At 45.0% G+C, this 27,523-nt stretch overlaps 1 protein-coding gene across 2 annotated transcripts in view; it reads left to right on the forward strand.

Annotated features, from left to right (window-relative positions):
* HENMT1 (HEN methyltransferase 1) overlaps nucleotides 1-27,523 on the forward strand; it is a 436,221-nt gene that overhangs the window by 293,451 nt on the left and 115,247 nt on the right. For both annotated transcript variants that reach the window (XM_069232403.1, XM_069232404.1), the window contains exon 4: nucleotides 12,413-12,547. In XM_069232403.1, the coding sequence (XP_069088504.1) occupies nucleotides 12,413-12,547 (135 nt within the window). The remainder of the gene's footprint in view (nucleotides 1-12,412; nucleotides 12,548-27,523) is intronic.

Raw genomic sequence — 27,523 nt, forward strand, 5'->3', positions numbered from 1 at the left:
ACAACATATAGGCTTAAGGAGGGTAGAGGGTATTCCAGTCATGGCCGTCGTGTGACGTATACCATTCTATTGATAGCTTCACTGATCCTGGCACTTACTCTTCAGCCAACCGGGAAGATTGGCAGGAGACAATAGGCACACCCTTTCTTGCCATTCAAGTATGGGGTTGGAGTCCTTTGCATAGGCTGGAACAGGCAGAAGGGTTATCACCTCTCTGCTCTCAGGTTTTAGCCATTATGGTGTAGTTAGGAATCTCCAGGCTCTATGATTATACAAGGATGGTGGGGGTTTTCATTTTCTTCACTCTAATGGTAACAATTATCTCTGTGTTATGTTTCATCTGCCTAATTATTGCACCACACACTTTTTATAATCAGATTTAATTGCTTCAATAAATATATTGAAACTTATTGTGCATCTCTTCGTTTGCCTTGGCATGTGTGAGTCTTTGTGTAATTGGGAGAAAGGGGTATGATCTGTTCACCATTATTTCCCTAAGGAGTCAGAACCACAAATCACCCTCACCTTCGAGGTGTGTGAGGCACTGCGAGCTGGCCAAAATTCAGGCAGACAGCTTCCAGATGGTGTGGACAGACTCAGGCACCTTCAATCGGTGGTGCTGCCGCCCTAAACTAAGCAGTCTTATTCCATAAATAAATAGGAACCGTACCACAACTTTGTCTTCATTCATAACTTTAACACATTTATTAGTCAGCTTCTCACCTCTGGCAATGTCCAAAGCTTCTAATATTGTAGGATTACAAGCACTCCACATTTTTTCTGAATTACAATATTGTATGTATGCACCATTAATTGGTTACGAATATATTTGTCCTAATTACCCGTGAACACACGATTCACTAATAGCGCCCTCAGTCCAGTCACAGATGAATCACTGGTTTCATCAGTTGCTTGTACCTGAGAAAAAAACTTAGAACGCTCCAGTATAATACTAGTTTTGTTACCAAAATACAAGTCGTTTAATTTTGCATACATTGGCAGATTATCCCCCTACTGACTAGGAATGTCAGGTAGAGTGCGATAAATCCTTAAAACCTATTTACCTAATGAATGTAACAACATGGCTTGTTTTCTTTCATCAGCCATCATTTAATTACCCTCAGCCAACATATAAAATTTAAAACTATTAATCCACCCCTCCCATGGAGTTACAGGATCACCCGGATTTGGCAAAAATTATGATGGAACTGTCAAATTAGGTGCCATTGTGCAACAAATAACAAATTAAAATAACATAGTCACCATCCTCACCCCTTCCATTGCTCTACCCGCTGTTACAATTTCATAATCTGACCGATGACTAGCTTTACAAATTACACTGGTGTAATGTTTATAGGTTAAGGTCTATTAAGTGTGCATATCACTGTGATAAACTGAGGCAATCCAACATTACCTGAATAAGGTATTATAGTACTTACACCAGAGTAGCACACACCCCTCAATTGAATACTGCTGTGTTCATCACTATAAACACATTGCCGAAAATATGCTGAATAAAATATACTGGTGTGCGCATCACCATAAATACACACACCGCTATAAATGCACTTAAAAAACTTAAATAACATTATTTATCGGGTGTGGGCATCACCGTGACATGCAGAATGTTGAGAGAATGTGTGCCTCTAGATCCAAAATGGCGGGACGTAACAGGACGTCATTTTTTGTCAGCATTGTTCCAAATGCTTCCTGGTGTTATGTTGTCACACATAAATTGCTATGACAACCAGTATGCATCGGCCTCCCATTGATGATTCTGACGTCACCCGCTGCCAAAACAACGCTTTGACTGCTCCATCAGATAACCATGTACCAAATGCAATCTTCAAAATGATTCTGATATAGTCTCCAATGCCTTCTTTAAGGCCTAGACATGTGCTGGGCTGCTCAAGTAAATAACATCTCCTTAAACCGCCATCGTGTGGATCCTAGGTTGGGGAGTTGTCACCTCTCTGCCACAAATTCGGTGTATCCTCGTATAAACATCATAAATACCGTGAATGAAAGGTAAGTATCTTTATTTCATGACTTCCCAGGGCGGCTTCTTTCTCCTCGCCAACCTGCAGTTAGCTACCCTTTTTCCTCTCAGTCCCAACTGTTGCAGTCTCTTCTAGGCATGAGCATAGCAGCAGATACGTCATTTAAAACCCCTTAGTGTCCCCAAACATCAACTATTCCTGAACCCTGAGAACTCCTTACTATTCCAAATACCTCCATCCATGAGACCTGAAATCCTGTTACTATCTGAAACACTGCAGATCCCAGAACCCTAAAACCCCCTTAGTGCGTCTAAAAACAAACCCATCACTGAACTATAAAATCCTATTGTTATCCCTAAACAGTACTCATTCTTAAACCCTAAAATCCCTCAATATCTCTTTACCCATCAATGAAGCCTAAAAAATCCTGACTATGCCTAAAAGCCCAACTTACTTTTGTAAAGGAAAAAAGCTTATTCCTAAAGCTTAATAATTAAAAAAAGTATCAAAACCATATATTAAATTAAATAGTTTGTATATATTAAAATTCTATCATAGTTAAAATGAATACCGTTATTTTTAGTTCAATCTAGTGTAAATATTGATTACTTTGCATTTAATTATTAAAAATTAAAGTAATTTTAAGTTAGAATGTTACTAAATTTAATTTTAAAATACATTTATCGAGGACAGTAGTACAAATTAGAGGTAGATCCTTATGTATACATTTATTTTACTCAAATAGATATACATATATACAATTATTTGTTAAAATTAGGTGACTTGTCTGTGAAGCAAAAGGCTGTGAAAGGTCTTAACACTTGTGATGTAATGACTCCCACTGTAACTCCTGCGATTTGATGACTCCCAGTGTGGAGACTGCGAAGTAACAGTAACATACCGGGTAAAACATATCATGGGAAAAAATAACGAAAATATGTGATTTTTGGTCATTTGCAGTTTAAGAAGGATAGAGTTTTGGGAGCCTCACACTAGTGACTTGCATCCCTCAAGTCTATTAAATAAAAAAGGTCTGTGTGACGGATATGCAATTATCTCAGAAGATGGATTTTCATTTTAAGGAGCTTAGAAGAGGTCATTAGTGGTGCATGAGTTGGGACGAAAGAGAGATGTAAGTTGAACAGTACATCCAATGACTCTGCTGGCTCTCAGCAGTAGTGTAGGAATATTGTGGGCAATCACTCAAGAACACTTTTGCTGTGGTATGTTATTCCCAAAGACATTATTGAGAATGTTGTCAAGAATCACTCAAGCAGAAGGTATCTTCAGTGGCTTTGATTTGAATAAGGTGTAATCTGCTTATTGACGGAGACATAAACAACATTTAGTGCCCCAGTCGGTAAGATGTACAAACTGAAGAAAAGTAGGTACAAGTTAGCTCTTTTGGAATTACCTCACATTGGTGGAAAAACATTGGATCAATGAGTGTGGATGACTGCTGGATCAGTTCTGATTTGTAGAACGCATGTGATATGGGTCAACACCTGACAAATCCTTTCACATTGTAGGGATTTAAAAAGAGTGGTCAAGTTGAGCATGCTTAGTGTATTTGGGTTGTGTACAGTCACTTGCTTGGCAAAATATTGCAGGGATCCTCATTCCTCAACATTGGATGTTTTAGGGGAACAAATGATCCATTTATTTAACTTATTTACATTCAGGGAAAATAAATTCAGTAAACATATTTAAACAGAATGAGTAATGATGCAGCTTCCAATACACTGCTTTGGTTCCAACAAAGTGGAGGTGCATTGAACGTTGAGAGTCTGGGCTTTTATGAAAAGCCTTTTGCTACAGATGCAATCCGTGTCTGCCATCATCTATCCACCTAAGTACTATCTATTTAAAGCAGGTCTTACCAGAGACACATACCTGTGAATCATCAGAGCCACTATTCTATGGGCTGTGTTCTCACATTCAAAGCAGCTTGCCCAGCATGCATCCGTTTATGCTGCTCTTGCTGATCATATGTATGTAGATTCCTTGTTCTTGTTTTGTTCAGTTTGTCAACTGAATAAAGTTGTCTTTGGAGATGAACATGTCTTTATTTTCTTCTACTTATATGTCACCACCTGGGGGTAATTCCAGTGAGACTGCTTTTTGGGGAGAATCTGGTTCAGTGTTTGGTATTGTAATTTGGTTTTGTTGCTTTTGTTTCTTACTGGGTTTCCTCTATTCATTTCAGAAGAGCCTTGTTATTGTGTCTATACATCTCATTTTGTGCCTCCATCTTTGCTCGTAAACACCGTGGAGCTTATGGACGACACTGAAGGGAGGAGAGAAGGTTGAGACACAGACGGTAATTATGAACATGGCGAGAAAGACCGTCGTGTCGGCGGTGAACAGAATCCCGCCGTTGGCGGTGAATGGAAACCCACCATATAATGAACGAAAACCCCAACCCCACTAAAAATCCCCAGACCACCACTCCCAGCCATGACTCTGTCGGCGGGAATCCCGGACCACCCCGCCACCGCCAAGCATACCCACATCCCGCCCTCCAAATGATGATGCACAAATCACCTCTGCGGACAGTGGAGGCCAGATGGCCATTGGCGGCAAGTGGACTCAACAGCAAGAAGTGCACACATTGGATAGGCGTCTGACCCTCACACCTGACACACATCCAGAACCCCATAAAACACCCCCAGGCACACCCCACAATCCCTTGCAACGAAAGCAGGACAAGAAGACGGAGAGCAGCAGAGCCAGACAGCGAACGCCAGCATGCAGGAGATGCACACCGACCCACAGAAGAGCACCCTTACCTCGTTCCCAGTCCCAACACCATCCACCACACTCACCATGTCCCAAAAATCCACGCTTCACCGAAAGGGAGTTAAGGACCATGGTGGATGAGATCTTGAAGGTGGAGCCACAAATCTTCTGGCCGAGGTGCAGCACACACCCATCGGCTGGAAATCGGAGCTGTGCAGACCATTGTGAACAGGGTGAATGCAGTGGGACACCATCCACACACCAGGGATGACAACCGGAAGAGATGGAACGTCCTGCGGGGGAAGGTCCGGGGCATGGCATCCAGGCATCACATCGCAGTGCAGAAGACTGGGGGAGGACCACCACCAACACCACCGACTACACCAACTGGGAGGAAAAGGTACTGGCCATCCTGCACCCAGAGGGACTCACAGGACTCACTGGAGGAATGGACTCTGGTAAGTCATCTACAATTACCCCATATCCACCACAGCTACAATGCATGCACCACCCCACCCCACTCACACCCACCTGGACCTACACCCCACCCAGCCATTACCCACTACATCCACCACCCTGCATGACCTCAAACCCACTAACAGGCCCACATCACTCCCCTCTGTGCACAGCCACCCACCCCTGTACGTACCTACAATGGAAGAATACCCCCACCACAATGCAACCCCACACTGGCGCGAAATGCAATGTCAGCCTCACAAAGGCACCCTGAAAGACCACTGAAAGTAACACTAGCACAAAATTGCCCAGTCCTGTACACCTCAAACCTTCATGCATATGTAACAGACATGTCTATGTCCCCCAACAGGCACCACCACCCATGCAACCCTAACAGACGGGACAAGGAGTGCCACTGCCCTCCAGGGAGACAGAGGCACCTCACAAGACACTGGCAAAGGATCCCTGGTCACTGATGAGCAGGCAGGCCCCTCACACAGTCCTGGACTCTCACCATGCAGCAGCCCCCACCCAGGAAACCACTGTCACCCCTACCGCCCAGTCAAGACCAGCAGCCCAGGGCAGGCGTACCCACACCAGGGCGCAGACTGGTGGAATACAGGTACAGAGGCCACAGTCTCCCACTCCCAACATGCAGGAAGGCGAGGGCCCCAGTACAAGTGGTACTGCCAGACCTGTGCCAGGGACACAGGCACAGGGGCCTAGGGCAAGTGCAAGGGTCCCAGTGGGCCAGGGGGGAAGCCACAGGATGGATGCAGCAGCCCAGGACATTATTTCAGAGGTATACCGAGGGCCTACCAACATACCCAAGACAGGTTGGCACAGATTGTGTCCATCCTGGAGCAAAGTCAGAGGATGCAGCAGGAACAACACCAACAGGCCATGGAACAGTAGAAAGAGCACAATGTCACAATGGCCACCATAGCAGGAGCACTGTTGCAGTTGATCAAAAAACCAGTCTGACACCCACACCTGACAAGAGGCCCCCACAACAGCCCTGGACCACCAGCATCAGATAACCCAAGCAGCAGAAACATCCCAGGAACTACCCTCCCAGGAAATCCAAGGGCCATCCATGTCACCCCAAGAAGCTCCACAGCAGGCGTCCAAACGTACTCTCAGGCCAAGAAATGGCACTGGAAAGCCAGCTAAGGACATGGCCCTCTCCAACAATTGACTCTGCTACAGATGCAAAGCAACCATCCCACCCATTCCCCAACAACACTTAGCTGAGGCCAATTTGAAGTACTGTTTGACAAAATGGACCCAACAATACTACCAACAAGGCTGCCACCATGTTGGTTTTGAGGACCCCCCACCCTCACGACTCCCATCACTGTAAATAGCACAATTCACTCAATTCTACCAATAAAACACATTCACACCTGTAACATTGTCCCCTGTCTTAAATTGTGAACAAAGTGGAGTATGGATGCAACTGGCAGAGAACAACTTTATTGTCAATTCTGTGCATGATGGTAGTCCTGTGTGCCCAAATTGTGGCAAGGAGGGAATGCATATATTTTCAGTCAGTACCATGCAGAAGTGGGCCATGTATAGCCTATCATGACCAACCCCCCCCATATGACAGAGCACACTGACAGTATTAGTCACTAACCCCAATGACAGGCTTAAGTCCGACACAGTTATTGGAAGTAAAGTTGTATCATTTGGTTCCTGGAATCTTCCCCTTCCTCATCCTCAGCATCACTCTCCTCACCTCTCTGAGGTAGCTGATCAGGACCTACAGCACCCTCCTCCTCCAAGAGAGGGATAGAATGTTTCACTGCCACTTTGTTCAGCATGCAGCAGGCCACCACTATTCTACACACCTTATCAGGCCCATAGGCCAGGGAACCCCCAGAGATATGTAGACACCGGAATCTAGCCTTCAGGAGACCTAAAGTTTGCTCTATTACCCTCCTAGTACGTCCATGGGCCTCATTGTAATTCCTCTCTGCATCCGTCCTTCGATTCCTCACTGGTGTCAGGAGCCAACGCACGTTTGGACAGCCAGAATCACCTACAAAATGGTGCAATACAGACTCATCATTTTGTCCCTTAGTCAGACAGGCTGGTTTTCTGCAATGTGTCAGTTAGTGACAGTCAAACTTACCTATGACCCACCCTCTGTCCTTTTGTAGTTGTTCCATCTTCTGTGGCACACTACTGTTCCTCAACACAAATGAATCATGGACTGAACCTGGAAACATGGCATTCAAATGGGAAATGTACTGGTCTGCAGTACATACCAATTGGATGTTCATGGAGTGAATGTTCTTCCTGTTTCTGTATACCTGTTCACTCACTCTTGGGGGGGATGATAGCTATGTGTGTGCCATCGATGGCACCTATGACATGGGGAATGTTGGCAAAGGCATAGAAGTCAGACTTGATGGCAGGGAGGTCAGTACTTTAGGGAAACATCACATAGGATTGCAGATGTTGTACAAATGCATTCAGAAATCTTGTCAGTACCTGGCTGAACATTGGCTGTGAAAAACCAGCACCCTTACCTACTGTCACTTGAAATGAGCCCGTGGCCAGGAAATGGAATGCGGAGAGCACCCGCACTTCAGTTGGAATGGCATGCTGATTACGATTTCCCGGAGTTAGGGCAGGATCCAGTAATGCACAAAGGTCCTGAAAGCTCTCTATCCATGGCTGCCGCATCCCGTTCTGTGGGACTCCGGTGCATGGTTCCTTATATTTGATTCATTTCCGCCTTGCTTTGTATGCCAGTGGTTCCCTCCCCGGAACTGGCGGCGGAATGGTGGCTCATAATTTGATGGGCGGGTTGGGCCTTTCCGACGGCCTGTGGACGGACTCTGTCGTCGTCGTCTGCACTCCTCTCCTGGCGGTGGGTGGTTCGCGGGATGTGTGTGTTTCGTTTGAATCATTATTTGGCAGTCTAGACCGCTCCTCTGTTGGTGGTTTCTACCGCCACCGCCGGAGGAGCGGAACGGACCGCCAGACTCTCAGACCCTTTTTCAGTCCCCATTTACGATGACATTTTATTCAGAGCATTTTCTTTTTTTTCTTTTTGACCAAAGCAATATAGCTTGTTACTTTGTTGCTCTTTGGAGCGCTGTGTTACATAGCCCTTAAGCACAAGAAAGGAAGGAGGAGAAGGTGCAATGCAGTTAAAAAAAAACTACCAGATAAGGTAATTCATATATTCTTCTGAACATGTGAACAACATGGTTGAGACAAAGGCAGCACAGTGACCTCTTTTCTGGAGCACATTACAATAAGCTTAAGAGTGTCTCAGGTCTGTTATTACAAGGTGGGAAATCTGATCATGAATGTGCTTTGAGTGGAGATTCCAGAATATCCGAGACTTTACAAGAAGCATTACCAGCCATGTGAGACGGTAGCAGAGTTCTGTAGAAGCATGCGTGAAAACCCTAATTACTTAAGGTAGGGTGTAAAAATAGACTTAGATCTCCCTCCAAAATCATGACATAGATTTCTCTTCAGACATTACTTAACTCTCCAATAGATCAGATCCAAATACCTGTCATCCGGCCAGTTTCTAGAGAACTATTCATTGTCATTAAAATCTGTGTTAGGAGGATTAGACCATGGCAACTCCACGTGGGCTGGCTCACAGATCCAGATTTCTGCATACACTTTGGAAAGGGTATTGTGGAACACTCCAAGATTAATACCTCCCCAGACATGTCCCATGTTATCTTTTGGGATGCATGAAGTCGGTGATACAGGGCCAGATAATCTCTTATATTGTGGGAAAACGGAGAGACCGGGGTAGAGAACGTCACTCCTTAGAGCAGCAACTTCAAAACTTAGAAGCCAGATAGCTCTCCTCAACATATGAGGGACTGTGGCAATTGAAAGCTGTCCTACTTCCATTAAAACAGCAGTTAATAGAAATAACATAAGCGTCACTGACGGTGATGCAACATCGCAAATATGAAGTCAGGAATCATTTGGGTAAGCTTACCTTTTGGCTTGCTTTGAAGGAGGCTGATTCCAGACTGGGAAGTTAATGGCAAAATGATCCGCCAAGCTCAAGGGATGGCCAGTGCCATCCCTATATCTATCCTGCCTAATCACTGCACTGGAGTCAGAGCACCCCATTATATGTGATTTGATAGTCTTCAAGATTTCTATAGAGAGCAAGATGGGCTTGGACCTGCCACTTATGGGGGAGGAACTCCTCTTGGTCGAAAAGAGCATTCCCACGGGAAAGGCAGCAGGACCTAATGGCTACCTGGTGGAATTCTACCAGAAATTCACTTCCATTGTGACACCCCAGATGGTAGAAACGCTCAATGAAGTCCTTCGGGTAAGAGCCCTCCTCCCAGATGTATGTGTCGCCATGGTGATGGTGCTCCCCAATAAAAAAAAAAAACCTCTTAAGGACCGTGCTTTGACAGTCTGATCTCTTTGATCAATGTTCAGGCCAAACTACTGATGAAGGCACTAGCCTAAAGGCTGGGGAAGGTGATACACTTCCTTATTAACAAGAACCAAAATGGCTTCATGCTGGCTAGGTGAATGAGACACAGCATTTGATAACTCCACTATATACTACAGTAGTACGACCTATTTGAAACAACTTTAGTAGCCCAGCTAGACTTTGAGAAAGCATTCATCTCAGTCAAATGGCCTTTCCTACACTCAGTCCTGAAACGCATGAACTTTGGTGCCTACTTTTGAAAGAGTATTCAGCCACTCTACGGCGGTCCGTGGTCAAGGGTGAGCGTGAATGGTGCGCTGATTCAGAAGTTCTTAATACAGAGGTGTACCAGGCAGGGTTGTCCCCTGTCTCCCTATTCTTTGCCCCAGAAGCCAAGCCACTGGCAGAATGGGTCAGGCTCGAGGCACAAATATGGGGACTGCGATGGGCCAATGGCTCAAAGAGTTGTAGCTCACTCTATCCAGACGACAACCTAATATTTGTACGGAGATTTGAAATCTTGATTCCCCCTGTTAATTCATATGTTGCAGGTATGTAGAGATGCAGTGGACCTCCCGGATAATTGGGGTAAATTCCGAATGATCCCCTTTGTTGACCCCCTATGGGAGAGCCATACAAACATCCTGATTTTCAGTGTATGCAGGTCCCATTTACTTCTTTGGGGGTGCAGGTATCAAGAGACCCAAAGATATGTTGGGAGTTCAACATAGTTCCCCTTGAGCGCAAGGTTGGGTACCACATGGCACACTGGAGTACACTCCTCCTCAATCTGTTGGATCACATTGCTCTACTCAAGATGATAGCACTTCCCCAACAGCTTTACACCTTTCAGAACTAACCACACAAGATACCATCCAAATAGGTTGGCAAGCAACAAACTGAGATTAATGGTTATGACTGGAGAGGCTTCCCAACCCATGAAAATCGCACACAAAAATTGTATTCAAGCGCCACTCGATAAGGGCATGGGGGCAGTAGACATACAACTCTACTACTGGGAAGCCCAAATGCTTTCAATTAATGACTGGATATTAGGAGTCAGGAACAACTCGGACACTTAATTGGAAATAGTGGAGTTCCGGGGATCTGCCACCTGGTCATGGCTCTATGACACTGGGGTCCCTTCGGAGATGCCCCCGATCACGGCTGTCCCCATCAAATGCAGGGCCCTGAAGTGGATAGGGTGAAGTAGGAAGATCACCAGGGAAACACGCCTATGGCTGGTATGGTGTCTCACGTACATAACACAGTTATAGGGGCTTCAGAGATGGGACAAAATAGGTATCTCCAAGCTAGAGGACGCCTGGACACACAGACAAACGTTCTCCTTTGAGCAATGGAGCTGGGAATACGGCTTTCACTGATTCAAGTTTTTCCTTTATTTAACAATTGAGACATGTCCTAGAACAATTAGGGAGGGATCCTAATCCACTCCCTGAGTACAACTTCCTGGAGGCCAGACTTACAATGGGGGAATTTGGCGAGAAGGGTATACCACAGACTTTGGTGAAATAGATGAGGAAGACTCAGTAGACGGCAGACTAGCAACCAAGCGGTAAGGGATTCCAGCACATCTTTCATTAATCCAACCTAAATATTTTCACAGAGCTTATTCTACACCCCGCAGTTTACGGTAAATGGAAAGGGAAATGAGTCATGAGTGCCCTAGATGTGCAACTCCTATGGGCAACTAGATACACATTATTTGGGAATGCCCGACCATACACACTTGCTGCAACAGAATTCTCTCAAAATTACAGGAGGTAATAGGCTTCTCAATAGTGCTAAACCACAAAATGGCACGACTGTCAGTAGTTCCGAGATGGGACAGCCTTCAGGGAGACATTGGGTGATTAAGTCCAAAAACAGACATTGCTAAATACTGGCGATCCAAAGCGTCCCCACCAATCCAGAAATGCCTGAGGGGACTGGACTATTGGGCAATTGTTGAGGAGGCAGTTTACAGATCGCTAGGTTGTCCAAATAAATACACCAAGACATGGGGGTCCTGGAATGACCACTTTCAGATCCCGTGAGCATGGCCTGCTTTAGATCCCTGCAACCGGTGCCAGGGCACCTGGTGCCAAGCTTAGTGGTGCTGAAATTTAAAAGATCTTACAGGTTTAAAAGCACCTACTGTGGAGTTCTTCATTATGAACAACTTTCAGGCAGTAATGAAAATAAAATGATTGGGCATGCCTATCTTTTTTATATGCGGGCTCTAATGAGATGGACTGTGTTGGTGTGTGGGAGTTATAGGGACGTCTCAAAGAAGTATCCTTTTGCATCTCAGTGCTCCCAATGAGGAAACACATAAACAAGCAGAAGGTGACCCAACAAATTGACATTTCCAACAAAGCCAGCTTCTGAAGGGGGCTCACCCATTTTCTACTGCCTGTATGCTTTCCTGTGGGCGAGCCAACATTTGAATGGCACTTCAACTGATCAGTGTCTGAAAGCGGCTGGCTCCTTCGTATATGATGCTGATGAGGAGGAGGATGATTTCTATTTCTATTACTATTATTATTATTCCAATGATAATGCTGACTACGTGAGGCTGGCAGACAGCTACACCTGTCACTAGGCCATATATAAAAGTGGTGATGGTGCTTAAACAAGTTCTTCCTTGATTCCAGAAGATTTATGTTCATTGCATATTTGTCATTAGATTTTTTATTAAGACTACATATATGTGATGTATGGACGGTATTCCTAAATTCACTTACATGTTCACTCATTTTATGTATTTTAGGCATACACTGGCGCCCCTCCCTTGTGACTATCTCCAGCCCAGCACAAGATATTTGTCAGTCACGCTCTACAAAGGTTCGGTTGCTCAAAAGGATCCAGTCCTGCTCAACTTTGACATGGTTACAGGTATTGAATTGTGAGTATTCCTCTGTACTAAATTCATGGAGCATTGTAAGCAAAACAACGTATATGGCATTTATTCTTACACACAAACTAGATGACTGGAGGAGAATAGATTAATGGGGAAGAGAGTTAACATCATGAGGGGGTGTGGCAAATGTGCATTTAGAAGTAGGTTGTTAAAACAATCAATAGGAATTAATATGAGTGTATTTGAAACTACATGTAACCAAATCACTAAACACGCAGATCACCTAAGGCTTTTAGATCTGGGTTGCAGAGATTGACAGAGATAGTTTTGTGTGGTATAGCACTGGATTCTTGTATACCTGTAGTCTCCACTGGCACCTGATATGACCATTAGTTGGGATGTTCTAAGATCCAGGCATAATATCTACGAGGTGGAGCACCCAAGCCAGTGAGTGCAGAGATGAAATTGCTGCTTTAAGCTACAAGAAATGTTAGTGAAAAGTTCAGGTTTCAGTTTCCGAGTGGTGATACAGACAATAAACAGAGTTATAGATTCAACAATACTCAGACAGATCATTCAACAGAAGCTTTGTTGTTGTTCATCAAGACACATAGAACAAATGTCAAGCATGATCTGTGATTTTTTTTTAAATATATTTTATTGGGTTATCAAAGTAACCTAAACAAGACATGTATAAAATTGGCATATAGTGCCAGCCAGAGGTTGCATCTGATGTAATGCACATGAAGTACAGATGCTGTATATTTGTCCTAGTTAATGCAACGTCAGGCAGTCATTTCATTATGCAATTATGAAATATGACAATGTGGGTAACCGTGCTCCAAGAGGTTGTACATGTCTGTGAAACAAAACCCTCTACCTCTAACCCCCCAAACAATAAATATATCTGCCATATCACCAGCACTTCACAATTTGGAGAAGAAATAGATAAGGTCCCATTGTCTAACTGACAGAATATCTACCCCATGTGCATCACGCAAGAAGGGGAGGCTGGAGGGGAGCTCAGTAATGACAGAGCTGAACAAGAACATCAACATAACTGCGCAGGATTAGTCTGTGTCTTCCCCTTCTGCTTTGAATCTTTCTAGGATGGTATCCCATTCCATGTCTATGGGCCATTTCTGTAGCCCCCAGTATTCTTTCCTATGGAGTGGAAAGCTTTCAGCGGACCCCCATCTCCTAAGCTTTTTCCCCCATCCCATGGCTAAAGGTGCGGAGGAGGATTTTCAACGGCACGTTATCTGTCATTTGGACAAAAGAATGGCCAGGCCTCTATATCTTGTTTCAGTTTTTAATGTTTTGTGTCTAAGGTTGAGCCCCAAAACGCAGTGTTCCATTGTGTCCCAGTAGGAATGTCCCATAAGGGAGACGAGAATTGTCCTGATGTCACCCCAATTGGGAAGCAGGAAGGGACAGGACCACAACATGTGCAGTGTCTGCACCATCTGTGTGGCAGTGCGGCATGTGGCAAGGTGGGTACAGAATATCATGTAAAGGTTTGAAGCTGTAAGATATGCCCTGTGCAACAACGAGAACTGAATGAACTCGTGTTGCGGGGTATTGAACCTGGATATTCCAACAAGAATTTCCTTTCCTTGTCATGTAGTTCACGGCCGAGGTCCATTTCCCACTTAGCCTTCAGCGGTGTGAGTGAGACATGTAAGTGGGAACGTATACCCCTGTAGATCCATTTAGCGAAATGCCTACCAGTTCCTATGTCGTGTACTGCTTGGACAGACGAATGTGTGGTTGGTCCTGCACCCGTCGGCGACCAGTGTAGATGACTATAACGTGCAATGTTAGCATGTGTAAGGAAAAGAGTCCCTGGTAGTCCGTGAAGTTGTGAAAAGTCTTAATAGGATAGTAGCTTGCCATCCTCAAATAAATCGCCAACTATATAAACCCCCAACTTCCATCGATGGTGCTAATCTCGCTGCTGTAAGTCTGCCTAATGGAGTAGGCATGCCACATAGAGGTATGTTTGGTGCATAAGATGTGATTTCACAGGTGGAGCGGAGTGCGGCTCCCCAATATCGCAGGGCGTTGCGCAGGAGTAGGAGGAGAGTGGGGGGGTGCTCGACCCCTGGTAGCAGTAAGTTGTTCAAATGGCCCGCACGCAGCAGCGAGTAATCTATCTTCTGCAGGTGTATTCCAGTCAACCAGTGAGAAAGCCATTGCGGTTGGGCTGCAAAGCAAAAGGACCAAAAATCATGGGCTCCCAATTTGCCACTGTCCGGCTTTAATTGTAGCTTCTGAGGGCTAACACACCTCCTCCCGGAGCCCCAGATGAGGTCAAGTGGGAGAGAATCTAGGGTAGTAAAACGTTACATGGGAATATTACCAGAAGGTTAACAAAATAGTAAAGCAACTTGGGTAGAATTACCATTTTCGAAAGGGCAAGGCGACCTGTCACGAGAAGGGCAGGATGATCCAGAATGTTACCTGCGCCCGGAGTGAAGAGACAGCCTTAATAAGGTTCTCGTCCAATAGGTCTGCTCAGGACCTGTAGACCTGAATGCCCAGATATCGAAATATGCTTTGCGCCACAGGCACTGTTTGTTCCCCTATTGCGATTGTATAACCTAAGATGGTATCTTGAAAAGAGAACGCATACAACTTGCCACGATAGGCCAGATAAACATTTGATGTTTTCAAGAGGGTAGCAACTGGTTGCAAGTATGAACAGAGATTTCAGACGTAAACTAGCATGTCATCAGCATATAAGCAAATTGCGTGTGTCTGGGGACCACTCTTGCTGCACCAATCCGCCGCTTCTTGCTGAATTTTTTGCTTTTGCGCTAACTCCTCCATGGCATGCACACATAACAGTGGTGACAATGGCACCCCTGCCTAATCCCCCTTCCTATTTTGTATTCTGTGGAAATATGCGAGCCTGTTTGGAACCTCACTGTCGGAACCGCATATAGTAGTCTAACCTAATTTATAAATGCAAGGGGTATATTGAAAGTCTACAGAACTGTAAACATATATATAATCCCAGTCTAAAGAATCAAAGGCCTGTTGGAAGTCTAGGGTTAAACAGCCGGCATTCGGGAAGATATCATGTGCTGTTTCCATCGCCCGATAGAGGCGTCTATTATAAAGTGATGCACTGCGGCGTGGCACAAAACTGCATTGATCTATATGTATCAGATTCCAAAGCAGAGGGAGCAGCCTGTGAGCCAATACTTCACTAAGATATTCTAGAGAATAAACTGCACATGCGCAGAGACGTTCTAGGAAAGCGTGCCACATAAATGCTTGAGATGAGCCCTTGCATACAGCGTCCTCGTGTCCTTTCCCAGCCACTGTCTAATTCTTGAAATAAATGATAGGCGCAGCAGTCTCTGTGCCATATACAATGTCTAGAGATAAAGATTTATATGTAGAATGGGTAGTGACATTTTGCATTCACAAAGAGTGGTTGGGGTCTTCTTCTCCGCAAAATGGTATGACGATTGGTAAGAATGGTCTCAACCAACATTTAATTTTCACGTTCATATATATTACAGTGTTGAAATGTCACTGCCATTCTTTACTTATTCATATACATCACACACTTTTAGAATGAAATAGTTAAAATTGAATGTATGTGCTTCCTGGTTGTATCTTCATTAATACTGGAGTCTTCTTAGGCTAAGAGTATGTCAGACTGACTTATAAGCACAGACTAGGCTCATCAGGCTTTTGGTATTTTGAAAAAGTAAAGACTGACAATAGGGGAGGTGGGTATAGGGGTGCCTCTCCTAATCATTGGGCCCTTTTTTAGTATATATGAGACCATTCCTTGATTGCCAAAGGTTATATGGATTCGGGGACCTAAAAGTAAACTTCAAAATTGGCTTAGTAAGTCAATATTAGGGCTAAAGTTAAGGCTGGGGGCTATAAGCAAAGATTGGTTGTTCAATCATTTCTATATTATCCAAGAGAATGTCTTTATTACCTCAAGCCTCTTTGTAGTAAAGATTTAGAGATCTGCGGGGAAAAGGTGGAAGAGGACACAGGAAATGTTATAGTGGCTTTATAATTAAAATATGTTTAAGAGTGATCTGTGTGAGACCACCAGGCAGTCAAGGAAATTAATGACCTTAGCAAATCAGGGCGATCTAGTCTGGGGGAGTTACAGGTTTTTCAAACAGCTGCCATTTATGAAGTGCTTCTAAAAAATAGGGTCGTTACAGACAACTTAGCCTGTGAGCAGTGGGATCAGAAATGGGTTTTGGGAGCCAAAGGTGCCCCATGTTAGGCAATCAGGAGAAAATAAATTGGCCTTTGAGTGGGATCTTAATCTCATGCATCTGGTCAGAATTATCTGGTCGGTCTCAATTGGTTAGCAATATTTAAGGCCTCATGGTATATGATGGTAGCATGTGGTTTAACGGAATTGTGCTTGTACATATTGACATGAAGGAACAGTATTGTTGGATTTGTGCAGAAATTACTTATATAGATTAATTGGGATTATGCTGTGTTAGAAATACGGTCTTTTGTTGGCTAGGGTATGCACCTAAGCAGGGCAGAACCCACCACAGGCGCAGCAGTCTCTGTGCCATATACAATGTCTAGAGATAAAGATTTATATGTAGAATGGGTAGTGACATTTTGCATTCACAAAGAGTGGTTGGGGTCTTCTTCTCCGCAAAATGGTATGACGATTGGTAAGAATGGTCTCAACCAACATTTAATTTTCACGTTCATATATATTACAGTGTTGAAATGTCACTGCCATTCTTTACTTATTCATATACATCACACACTTTTAGAATGAAATAGTTAAAATTGAATGTATGTGCTTCCTGGTTGTATCTTCATTAATACTGGAGTCTTCTTAGGCTAAGAGTATGTCAGACTGACTTATAAGCACAGACTAGGCTCATCAGGCTTTTGGTATTTTGAAAAAGTAAAGACTGACAATAGGGGAGGTGGGTATAGGGGTGCCTCTCCTAATCATTGGGCCCTTTTTTAGTATATATGAGACCATTCCTTGATTGCCAAAGGTTATATGGATTCGGGGACCTAAAAGTAAACTTCAAAATTGGCTTAGTAAGTCAATATTAGGGCTAAAGTTAAGGCTGGGGGCTATAAGCAAAGATTGGTTGTTCAATCATTTCTATATTATCCAAGAGAATGTCTTTATTACCTCAAGCCTCTTTGTAGTAAAGATTTAGAGATCTGCGGGGAAAAGGTGGAAGAGGACACAGGAAATGTTATAGTGGCTTTATAATTAAAATATGTTTAAGAGTGATCTGTGTGAGACCACCAGGCAGTCAAGGAAATTAATGACCTTAGCAAATCAGGGCGATCTAGTCTGGGGGAGTTACAGGTTTTTCAAACAGCTGCCATTTATGAAGTGCTTCTAAAAAATAGGGTCGTTACAGACAACTTAGCCTGTGAGCAGTGGGATCAGAAATGGGTTTTGGGAGCCAAAGGTGCCCCATGTTAGGCAATCAGGAGAAAATAAATTGGCCTTTGAGTGGGATCTTAATCTCATGCATCTGGTCAGAATTATCTGGTCGGTCTCAATTAGTTAGCAATATTTAAGGCCTCATGGTATATGATGGTAGCATGTGGTTTAACGGAATTGTGCTTGTACATATTGACATGAAGGAACAGTATTGTTGGATTTGTGCAGAAATTACTTTTATAGATTAATTGGGATTATGCTGTGTTAGAAATACGGTCTTTTGTTGGCTAGGGTATGCACCTAAGCAGGGCAGAACCCACCACTCTAGACAGGGCAGGTAAGTTACATGCCAAAGATAACGTGTTCACACTCTGGTAGCCTGGTGCAGAGCAATCCGGCTTATCCCCAGAGGCAATATGAAAGGCGTTTGTGCAGCACACTCACGCCAGTGACACAATAAAGATACCACAAAAGTGACGCCACACATGATTATATGAAAAAATATTTCTATATTGCACCTATCTTAAGAACCACAATGTCACAATTCATAAGTACCGTGCATCAACTCAGGCCAATGTAAGGTGAATGCAACGTACATTAGGGCATGAAATGTTATATTAAAACACCTACATTTCTAGGTATCACCATAAGCACATGAGGCAAGATAAGTTTGCACATTATGCAAGTATTGAGACCTTACTCGTTATCCTGATACTGCTAGAATCAAAATGAGATAGATCACAAACCAGTAATGCATGACATGTAGCAGTGAAATATATGATTCCCAGATGGCAAGTACAGACATAGGTCTACCTGTCCTCCTATTAGTAGAGATACGGTAATAATGGGTTTAAAATCGAGCACAGGGGCATCTGTGCCCCTGATACGTACATTACAGTAATCTAGAGTCTTCCCTTATAGAACAGCCAAAGAAGACTCCACAGTAATGAACTCCATCAGTGTGGAGCCAGAACCATGCCTCCTAAAGTCAGTTCATATCATTTGATAGAAGCATGTGGGGTGCTCAGAGGACCTGACTCGGCCCACGTCTTCCTTTTTTAAAATGAAACCAGCCACCCACAAGCATGTCACAGCACCAACTCAAGGGCACACTCGGAATACCTTCTTCCTGAAGAGCACGGTCTTTGCGTCACGGCAGACCTGCTCCCTCGTTGGAGTAGGGTAGTGCCAGACCAGACAGGAGCACCATTGGCAATTGGCTTAGCTGGGGAAGCATGTTGTTCTTCTCCCTGCAGGCAGTGGCGCAGTGGTGCAGCTTCTGGAGTCGCATTATCAAGCATCCTCCCTGTTGACTCTGCAACATGTCGGTAGCAAAGGTTGCTCCTCAGCTCCCGCCTGCACTGTTTGCGCGCAGCAGGTCGCAAAAGGACATACCACTCCTGGGTAATTGCGCTTACTCCTCAGAACATTGAGGGAGCGCTCATCAGGTCAGTGCAGTGCCTGTCCTTTGCTAAGCACTTGTCCTAGCGGTGCAGGAGGCACGTAGTGCGCTACCAGAATGGGATAAACAGTGCTTTACCATGCACTGAGGTGAGAACTTCTTCTGGGCTTCAGATTTTGGGCAAAAATGAAATGCTCCAACTGCGCTTTGATTGCAGAAGCCAAGGAGCAGGACACAGCGCTCCAGGCCAGCACACAAAGCAAGTAGGCTGTATGGCAGTTCCTCCTGGCAGTCCAGCAGAACATAGTGAAGCCAAAGTCAGGGAGCAGCTGGCAGCAGTGCAACACGCAGAAAACCAATCCATTGAGTCACCCAGATGAGTCCTTTGTGCAGCACAGCAGTCATTCTGGCAAAGGTTCAGTCCGAGTTCCAAAAGTGCTCTGAAAACATGGGGTCAGAGACTTATGCTAAAAAAATGTCTTTGATGTAAGGGGCGACTTCAAAGGAACCCTTTCATGTGTAACACACACCCCTTTCAACTCAGCCCTGGCTCTGGGCATCAGTAGCCTATTGACATGTAAGGTATGAACTGTCTCTCCCTCTCCCAGCCCAGGAAGACTATCAGTATGCAGATGGATGCAGATGCCTCTCCTACTACACCCAGCCCGTCCTTTGTTTTGGCAGTCTAGAAGGTATGCACAAAGTCTGTCACCCTGCCCTAGACGTGGATTGGAGTCAGGCTGCAAAACACTACAGTTATAAGCACAGAGAAATGGCCACTTTCTAAAAGTGGCATTTCTAAAATAGCACTGCAAAATCCAACTACACAGTAAGCAAGATTTTTCACTACTATTACAAACTTAGCCACACTACTCATTTCAGATCAGTAATTGCCACTTTAGAAACATATAAGGGAATTCCCAATGCTAACCTACGAGAGGAGCAGCCCTCACAGTGGTGAAAAACGAAAAAGTCTGTTTGTCACTACTAGGACATGTAGAAAGTAAAGGTACATTTCCTACCTTTTACTTACACAGTACCCTGGCCTTAGGGCTACCTAGGTCCTACCTTTGGGGTAATTTAGATATAATTAAAGTGGAATTTAGGTCTTGGCAGGTAGTTTGAAATGCCAAGTCAGTGTGACAGTGAACTGCACATGCAGCCCCTGCAGTGACAGGCCTGAGACAGGTTTGAAAGGCTACTTCCGTGGGTGGTGCAGTCAGCTCTGCAGGCCTACTAGTAGCATTTAATTTACAGGTCTTGTGTATATGGTATACCTCTTTGCGAAGGACTTACAGCTAAAATTAATATGTCAAACAGGTGTAAGCCAATCATACCATGTTTTAGGGGAGAGAGCACATACACTTTAGCGCTCATTAGCAGTGTTAAAGGGCCCAACAAACATAAGGTAAAAAAAAATAGGAGGAATGCAAAGCTTTTGGGGGTAATCCTGAAGAAAAGGCCATTTTCAACATGGTGTAGGAGCAGGCAACACAGACCTGTATGAATTATATGGCCATTTTGAATTCCAGTCTAGAAGCCATAAGTCTTGGAGGAGAAAGTTAAGAGCGGGTGCCATTTTGGATTGCTATAATATAATTGAACTTGTAGATGGGCATATTAATAATAGTATAGTGAGATTCATGCAGTAAAAAAACAAATTATCAATTATTTTGAAGGTGTGTTGGAGGCAATTCAGACCTCTATGAGTTGTGTGGTCATTATTAATTCCAGTCAGAGAGCCACAATGCTATAATGTGATAAAAGCAAGCACCATGAAGGATGGATACATTCATATATAGTGAAAGCATAGGAGATGATGATGGATTCCTCATTATAGTAGGAGCAAGGCAGTAAGAGGGTGTATGCAATTCACTAGTAAGATGTAAAGCATGCATGATTGCATGTTAAAAAGGTGAGGGGTGGTTGTTGAAGGGCAGGGGTTGGGGTGGGGCATCATGTGATTATGCAAGGTTGAATAGATGTTTCAAAAAAAAATTTAAAAAATAATTGAAAAACAAAAAAAGACAAGGGCTAGGGAAATGATTCAGTCATGATTAGCAGACATACATGGTACATTTTCAAGAGCAGTCTTATAAAATTGGTTGAAAGGAAAAAAATATGGGAAGACAAGGGTGCAAAACGCAGAGAAACAACTCTATAATGATAGGCAGACTTATGAGGACCAGAAATGAGGTCAAATATTATGACACCTCGGATGCAATATTTGCGATATGTTAGAAGTCAGGTCTTTGGTTGGCAGTCAGGTTACTGTACAAGCAAGGACCCTCACTTTAGTCAGGGTAAGTCACACACCGTTCAAACTATCCTGTGCCCACCCTCTGGTAGCTTGGCAATGAGCAGTCAGGCTTAACTTAGAAGGCAATGTGAAAGTATTTGTGCAGTAAGTCATGCAATAACACAATGCAACCACCACAAAAATACACCACACAGGTTTAGAAAAATATAGAATATTTATCTGAGTTGTTTAAGGTGTATTTGGACGCCCCGGGGCCGATGTGGAGAAATCCTGGGCGTGCAGGACGAAGTCACAGGAGCTGCGTCGATCCGGTGGGTGATGCAGGCAAATTTTTGTTGCACACCAGGTGCTGCGTTGATTTCTCTCGCAAGAAGTCAGGCTGCGTCGTTCCGACTAGGTTACCCTGATTGGGTCCCCTGTGGGAGCAGTCCAAGCACTGGGGCTGGAAATAGGGCACACTGGGCCTCTGCCCACCCCCACCTCTCCTCCTACCTTTAGAAGGGGCATGGGACCCTTTTCGCTCCTTACCATAATGGGACCTATCTTCGTCACGGTGTAACTTCCCCCCATTCTGTTGAGGGGTACCTGAACCACTCTCCTTAGTATCACTCCCAAATGCCTCTCTAGACACTCTGGTATTCATCCAGAGGTCTGCCTCCTTTGCAAGCACCCTGGGGTCATTGAACTTACAATCAACCAGGTGTTGGCATAGCCCTGAAAAACAGTGACTGAACATGTGCTTTCTGGCAATCAAATTGTACAGCCCCTCAAAAGTGCTTATCATACTACCCTTCACCCATCCATTCAGTGCCCTTGGCAAAAGTGTCCCACAAATTCGCCCCAGGTCTGGTGAGGCAGTTTCCTACTGCCCCTGAACCTTACCCTACACTCCTATGGGGTGAAGCCATATTTCTTGACAAGGGTCTCCTTCATGGTTGGATACTTCAATCGGTCTCTCTCATCTAGGGCCAGAAGGGCATCCCTCCCATTACCAGATATATGTCTCCATAGGCCAGCCCCCTAAGCCTCCTCAGGGATCCTGTGCGCTACTAGAGTGACCTCATACACCTCAAACCACTTGTGTATGTCATCCCCTTCACTGAAGTCAGGTACCAAATCTCTGGGTGGGTTGACCTCTCTCTTAGCACTGGATATTGTAGTTGTGCTGCCACCACTGGACTCTACTTGCTGTGCTTTTAAGTCCAGTTCCTTCAGACTCATTTCATGAGCCCACAAGATTTTCTTTTCTTCTAAGGCCCTCTCAGCCTCAGCTCTTCTCTCCTCTGCCTGGGCTTTGTCAGCCTCAGCTCTTCTCTCTTCTGCAGCCAGTTGAGCTAGCTGCAGCCTTAGGTCCCTCTCATCCTGTCTGTCTCTCAGCTCCTCAGAGGACAGAGCGTAGCAGGAAACACTGCTTCCCGCATGATATCCAGTAGGGAACTCACTCTCTGTGGGTTGGTTCCCTTTTCTCCTCTGGAGCCATTGCTAAGTAATTTCTCTCCTCCTCCTTCTCATTATCCTTCTTAGGGCCATCACCCCTTTGGTCTTTTGCTGCCTCCCCTTTTCTAGTATGCTTCATCAAAAGTCGCAAGGGCATTCTTCAGTACCTGCTTGGTGGCCCTCTTTTTTATAACCAGCCCCCTTTCTTTGCAGAACTCCCTCAGCCTAGCCTTGCTGAAGGATTCAATGGGGACAAGGTCTGACTCATCATAGACTTCTGAGAAGTTGGAATCCATTCCATATCTGTTAAGGTATCACAGGCACAACACAAAGTTCCAAGTTTACGAAGGAGAGGTAGGATTCAAATTTGAAAAAATGACCAATGGAGAGAAAAAAGGAGAAAACAACTTGTAATGACCTTTAACTGTGGGTAGGTAGTGTACACCTAGCTATTGTATGTCACTGCACAAATATAAGTCCTATTCTCACCGCTGATCACCAATTTTAGAAATCGGGTCTTTGGTTGGCAGTCAGGTTACCTCCCGTCCAAGCAAGGACCCTCACTCTAGTTAGTGTAAGTCACACACAATCCAAATTATAGTGTGCCCACTCTCTGGTAGCTTGGCACCTAGCAGCCAGGCTTAACTTAGAAGGCAATGTATAAAGTATTTGTGTAATAAATCATGCAATAACACAGTGCAAACACCGCAAAAATACACCACACAGGTTTGGAAAAAATATATAAATTTTTTCTAAGTTGATTAAGGTCAAAACTATCAATATTTGATAAATACAAGTTTAAATATCACTTTTGTAATGATAGAATCTTTAGTTCTTAAAAACATCAATGGTCTCTTACGAGCGCAAAGTACCTGGTTTGCATCTAAATTATCTGCGCGGGACTGCAGAGGAGGAGATGCGTGGAAAACAGGGAGGTGTGCGTCGGTTTCTCCGATGCGTCAATGCGTTTTCATGCAGTAAGGGCTTTGCGTCGATTTCCAGCATTCTGACGTGGATCCTCTTTGGGTTGCAGGGTATTTGGATGCCCCCGGGACCATGCAGAGAAATCCTGGGCGTGCAGGACGAAGTCACAGGAGCTGTGTCGTGTCACGACCTACTCGTTGTCTATGTCTGTGGCCCACTGGGAATGTGGCGAGGTCTTGGTTCCTATAGGTTCTGCCTTGACCCAAGTAGGGGCGACCCTTTCTGGTAGCCACGGTGCTGCTGACAGAGGGAATGCCAAAGGCAGTCCGTGCCCTCCAGAAGGAGTCCCTGAAGGAAAATACCCAAAAAGGGAAAAAACATCAAACAGGAACGCCTGGAACAAAAACAAAAAGTAAAAGTACATCTGAACAAAAGACCAAAATGACAAAGAAAAAAGCTGGAAAAGGCTCAAAAAACATATAACTGACGCAGCGAAGATCACCACCCAAAGGAAGTGTTGCAGGGAAAAGAGAACAGGAATCACACACCTTATATACCCAAAGAACAGGAAGTAACCAGCAGGAAGTCAAAGACACCATATTGGATTGGGACCATAGCATAGAAACCTATTGTAAAAGCCACCATGTTAAATAAGGTACCAAAGGCATGCAGGGAGAAGGAAGGCATGCTGGGAAGGAGAAAAGATCATGGAAATGAAAGAAAGGCATAAATTCAGGAAGAAACGAGGAAGACAGAAAAGAAGATAGAAAAAAGAAGCAGAAGTTAAGTGGGGGGGAATGGAGAGTGGAGGGAGGCAAAAACTAGCAGGGGCGCGCCGTGCCTTTAATGTGTCGAGGTCCCATGCCCAATTTGGGGCTTCGATAAAAATAGTAAATGGCAGGGGCGCGGTGCGTCCTGCCGGAGCGGGTCGCAGGCGTGTCCCGAGCCAGATGTTCGGCTCGCGCCGTGGCTCGCGACATGACACGTCGATCTGGTGGGCGATGCAGGGAAATTTATGTTGCACGGCAGGTGCTCCGTCGATTCCTCTTGCAGGATGTCAGGTTGCGTTGTTCTGGCTCGGCGATGTGTTGATCCAGTGGGCTGTGTGTTGAAGTTCTGGTTGCAATGCTGGTGACGCGTCGATCTCCACTTGGGGAGCCGGTCTGCGTCGTTCCGGTTCGGCGTTGCAGTGATTTTCTCACCGCAGGGCAGGCTGTGCATTGATTCTGGCAGGCTGTGCTTCGATTTTCATTTTCAACTAACCTAGCCAGATGTGGATTGTAAAGCACAGAAGGATTTAAGTGCAGAGAAATGCTCACTTTCTAAAAGTGGCATTTCTGAAATCGTAATATTAAATCCAACTTCACCATTCAGCAGGATTATGTATTACCTTTCTGGCCGTACTAAATATGACCCTGTTACTCCTTTCAGATCAGAATCTACCACTCAAACAGTATATGAGGTTAGCCCTAATGTTAGCCTAGAAAGGAGCAGACCTCACAGCGGTGAAGAACGAATTTAGGAGTTTTACACTACCAGGACATATAAGCTACACAGGCATATGTCCTGCCTTTTATCTACATAGCACCCTGCCCTATGGGTTACCTACGGCCTACCTTAGGAGTGACTTATATGTAGAAAAAGGGGAGTTTAAGGCTTGGCAAGTACTTATAAATGCCAGGTCGAATTGACAGTGAAACTGCACACAGTGGTCTTGCAATGGCAGGCCTGAGACATGGTTAAGGGGCTACTTAGGTGGGTGGCCCAGTTAGTGCTGCAGGCCCACTAGTAGCATTTAATCGACTGGCCCTGGGCACATGTAGTGCACTTTACTAAGCCAGTTGGGTGTGAGCCAATGTCGCCATGTTTTAAGGGAGAGAGCATATGCACTTTAGGACTGGTTAGCAGTGGTAAAGTGTGCAGAGTCCTAAAACCAGCAAAAATGAGGTCAGAAAAAGAGAAGGGCGAAGGCAAAACTTTTGAGGGTGACTCTGTAGAAAGGCCGTTTCCAACAAAATATCTGTGCTATGCAGTTCCATTGTGCACTATTATTTACAGAGGGTTGGGTCTTAGGCAGAGATTAACGCTACAAACGGTTAGATATACTCTATAGGACTCTTATTAGAGGTATACTCTATGGTAGGAGGTGTATCAAGAGAAATAAAGTGAGGAGAGGGGTGGCCTTGCATACCAGTTGATGTGACAGATGAAAGTGGTCAATAATGCATTTCTTTATCTTGGTTTAGTTGGTGGTCCCTAGTGAGTGGCTGAAGGGAGGCTGGATGAAAGAAACAGAACTCGGCCTGGTCTGCTCACACCATGGCGGGCGAGATGAACTACTACCGGTGCCACCAAGATCATACTGATGGTAAGAAAGAGAGAGGGGGTCTTGGTCACTGTGGGAGCTAAGACAAAGGGCTGACGTTGGACCTGGACTTACTTTTTGACCTACCGGAGACAGTGTACTGGAAGTGGCGCAGGCAGGCCCTCCAATTACATAAGAGGCTGCTTTGTGATGGCCCACCCTGCGTAGTGATATCTCGCCAGCCTGGTGGACTGTGTCAGGATTAGGGGCTCCTTTGATGGTTTCTGAGTCTTGAGGGTGCATATAATAGTTAGATCCTTGCGAAGAAGCAACTGTGCTCCAAGACGGGCAGTGGACTGAAATTTACCCTCCCCTGGACCCGTAGAGAGCCCACAAAGCACCACTGCAGGGGACAGGATAAGTCTTCATGTCGCTGATCGCTACACCAGGGAGGACGGCAATGGGAAAGCAAGGAATAAAATGACCACCATTACGCATGACACTGATGAGACTCCTCCACTACTGTAGGAGGGAGATACACCAGGGAGCTAGAGAAGTTTCCATACATTCGCACCTGGATAAAAAACTTGCCGCCAAAGCGGACACCAAACAGGCGCTACAACAGGACTTCAGTGCAGTCTCTGTGGGATTGGGACCATAAGCTGGCTGAGAGGGTCAAGACTGTGGAAGCCACGGTGGGGGAGATCAAGCCAGACCAGACCGAGTTTTCTCACGGCTTGGGGGATCTTACAGAGTGAGTGAAAGTGCTAGAACACAGGGCAGAGGATGCAGAATGCCAAAATCGCTGCAACAATATACGAGTGGTAGGACTACCAGAGGGATCAAACCACACAGATATGGTGGCATTTCTGGAGCATTGGCTCCAAACAGAGGTAGCGCCCAGCTGCCTTACCCCCTCCTTTGTCTTAGATATGCCTCAAAGAGTGCCGGCAAGGTCGTTGGCCCCGGGCCGCCCTCCTCGCCCTGGGGTGTCACGGCTTCTGCACTTTAAAGATAGAGATGTCATTCTCCGCAAGGCAAGCAGTAATGGTCCTTATGTGCTAGGGAATAGGAAGGTGTTGGTGTTCCCTGATTTGACTGCAAAAGTACAGGCCCAAAGGGCAACCTATCAAACAGTGAAGAAAGCCCTCCACGATGAAGGATTGCAATACTCGCTGATGTTCCCGGCGAAACTGCAGATTATTCAAGATTGAACTACACAGTTCTGCACCATGCCTGAGGAAGACTGGACTTGGCTTGAAGTCTAC

Source organism: Pleurodeles waltl, chromosome 4_2 (genome assembly GCF_031143425.1).
Source record: "Pleurodeles waltl isolate 20211129_DDA chromosome 4_2, aPleWal1.hap1.20221129, whole genome shotgun sequence".
Classification (NCBI taxonomy): domain Eukaryota; kingdom Metazoa; phylum Chordata; class Amphibia; order Caudata; family Salamandridae; genus Pleurodeles; species Pleurodeles waltl.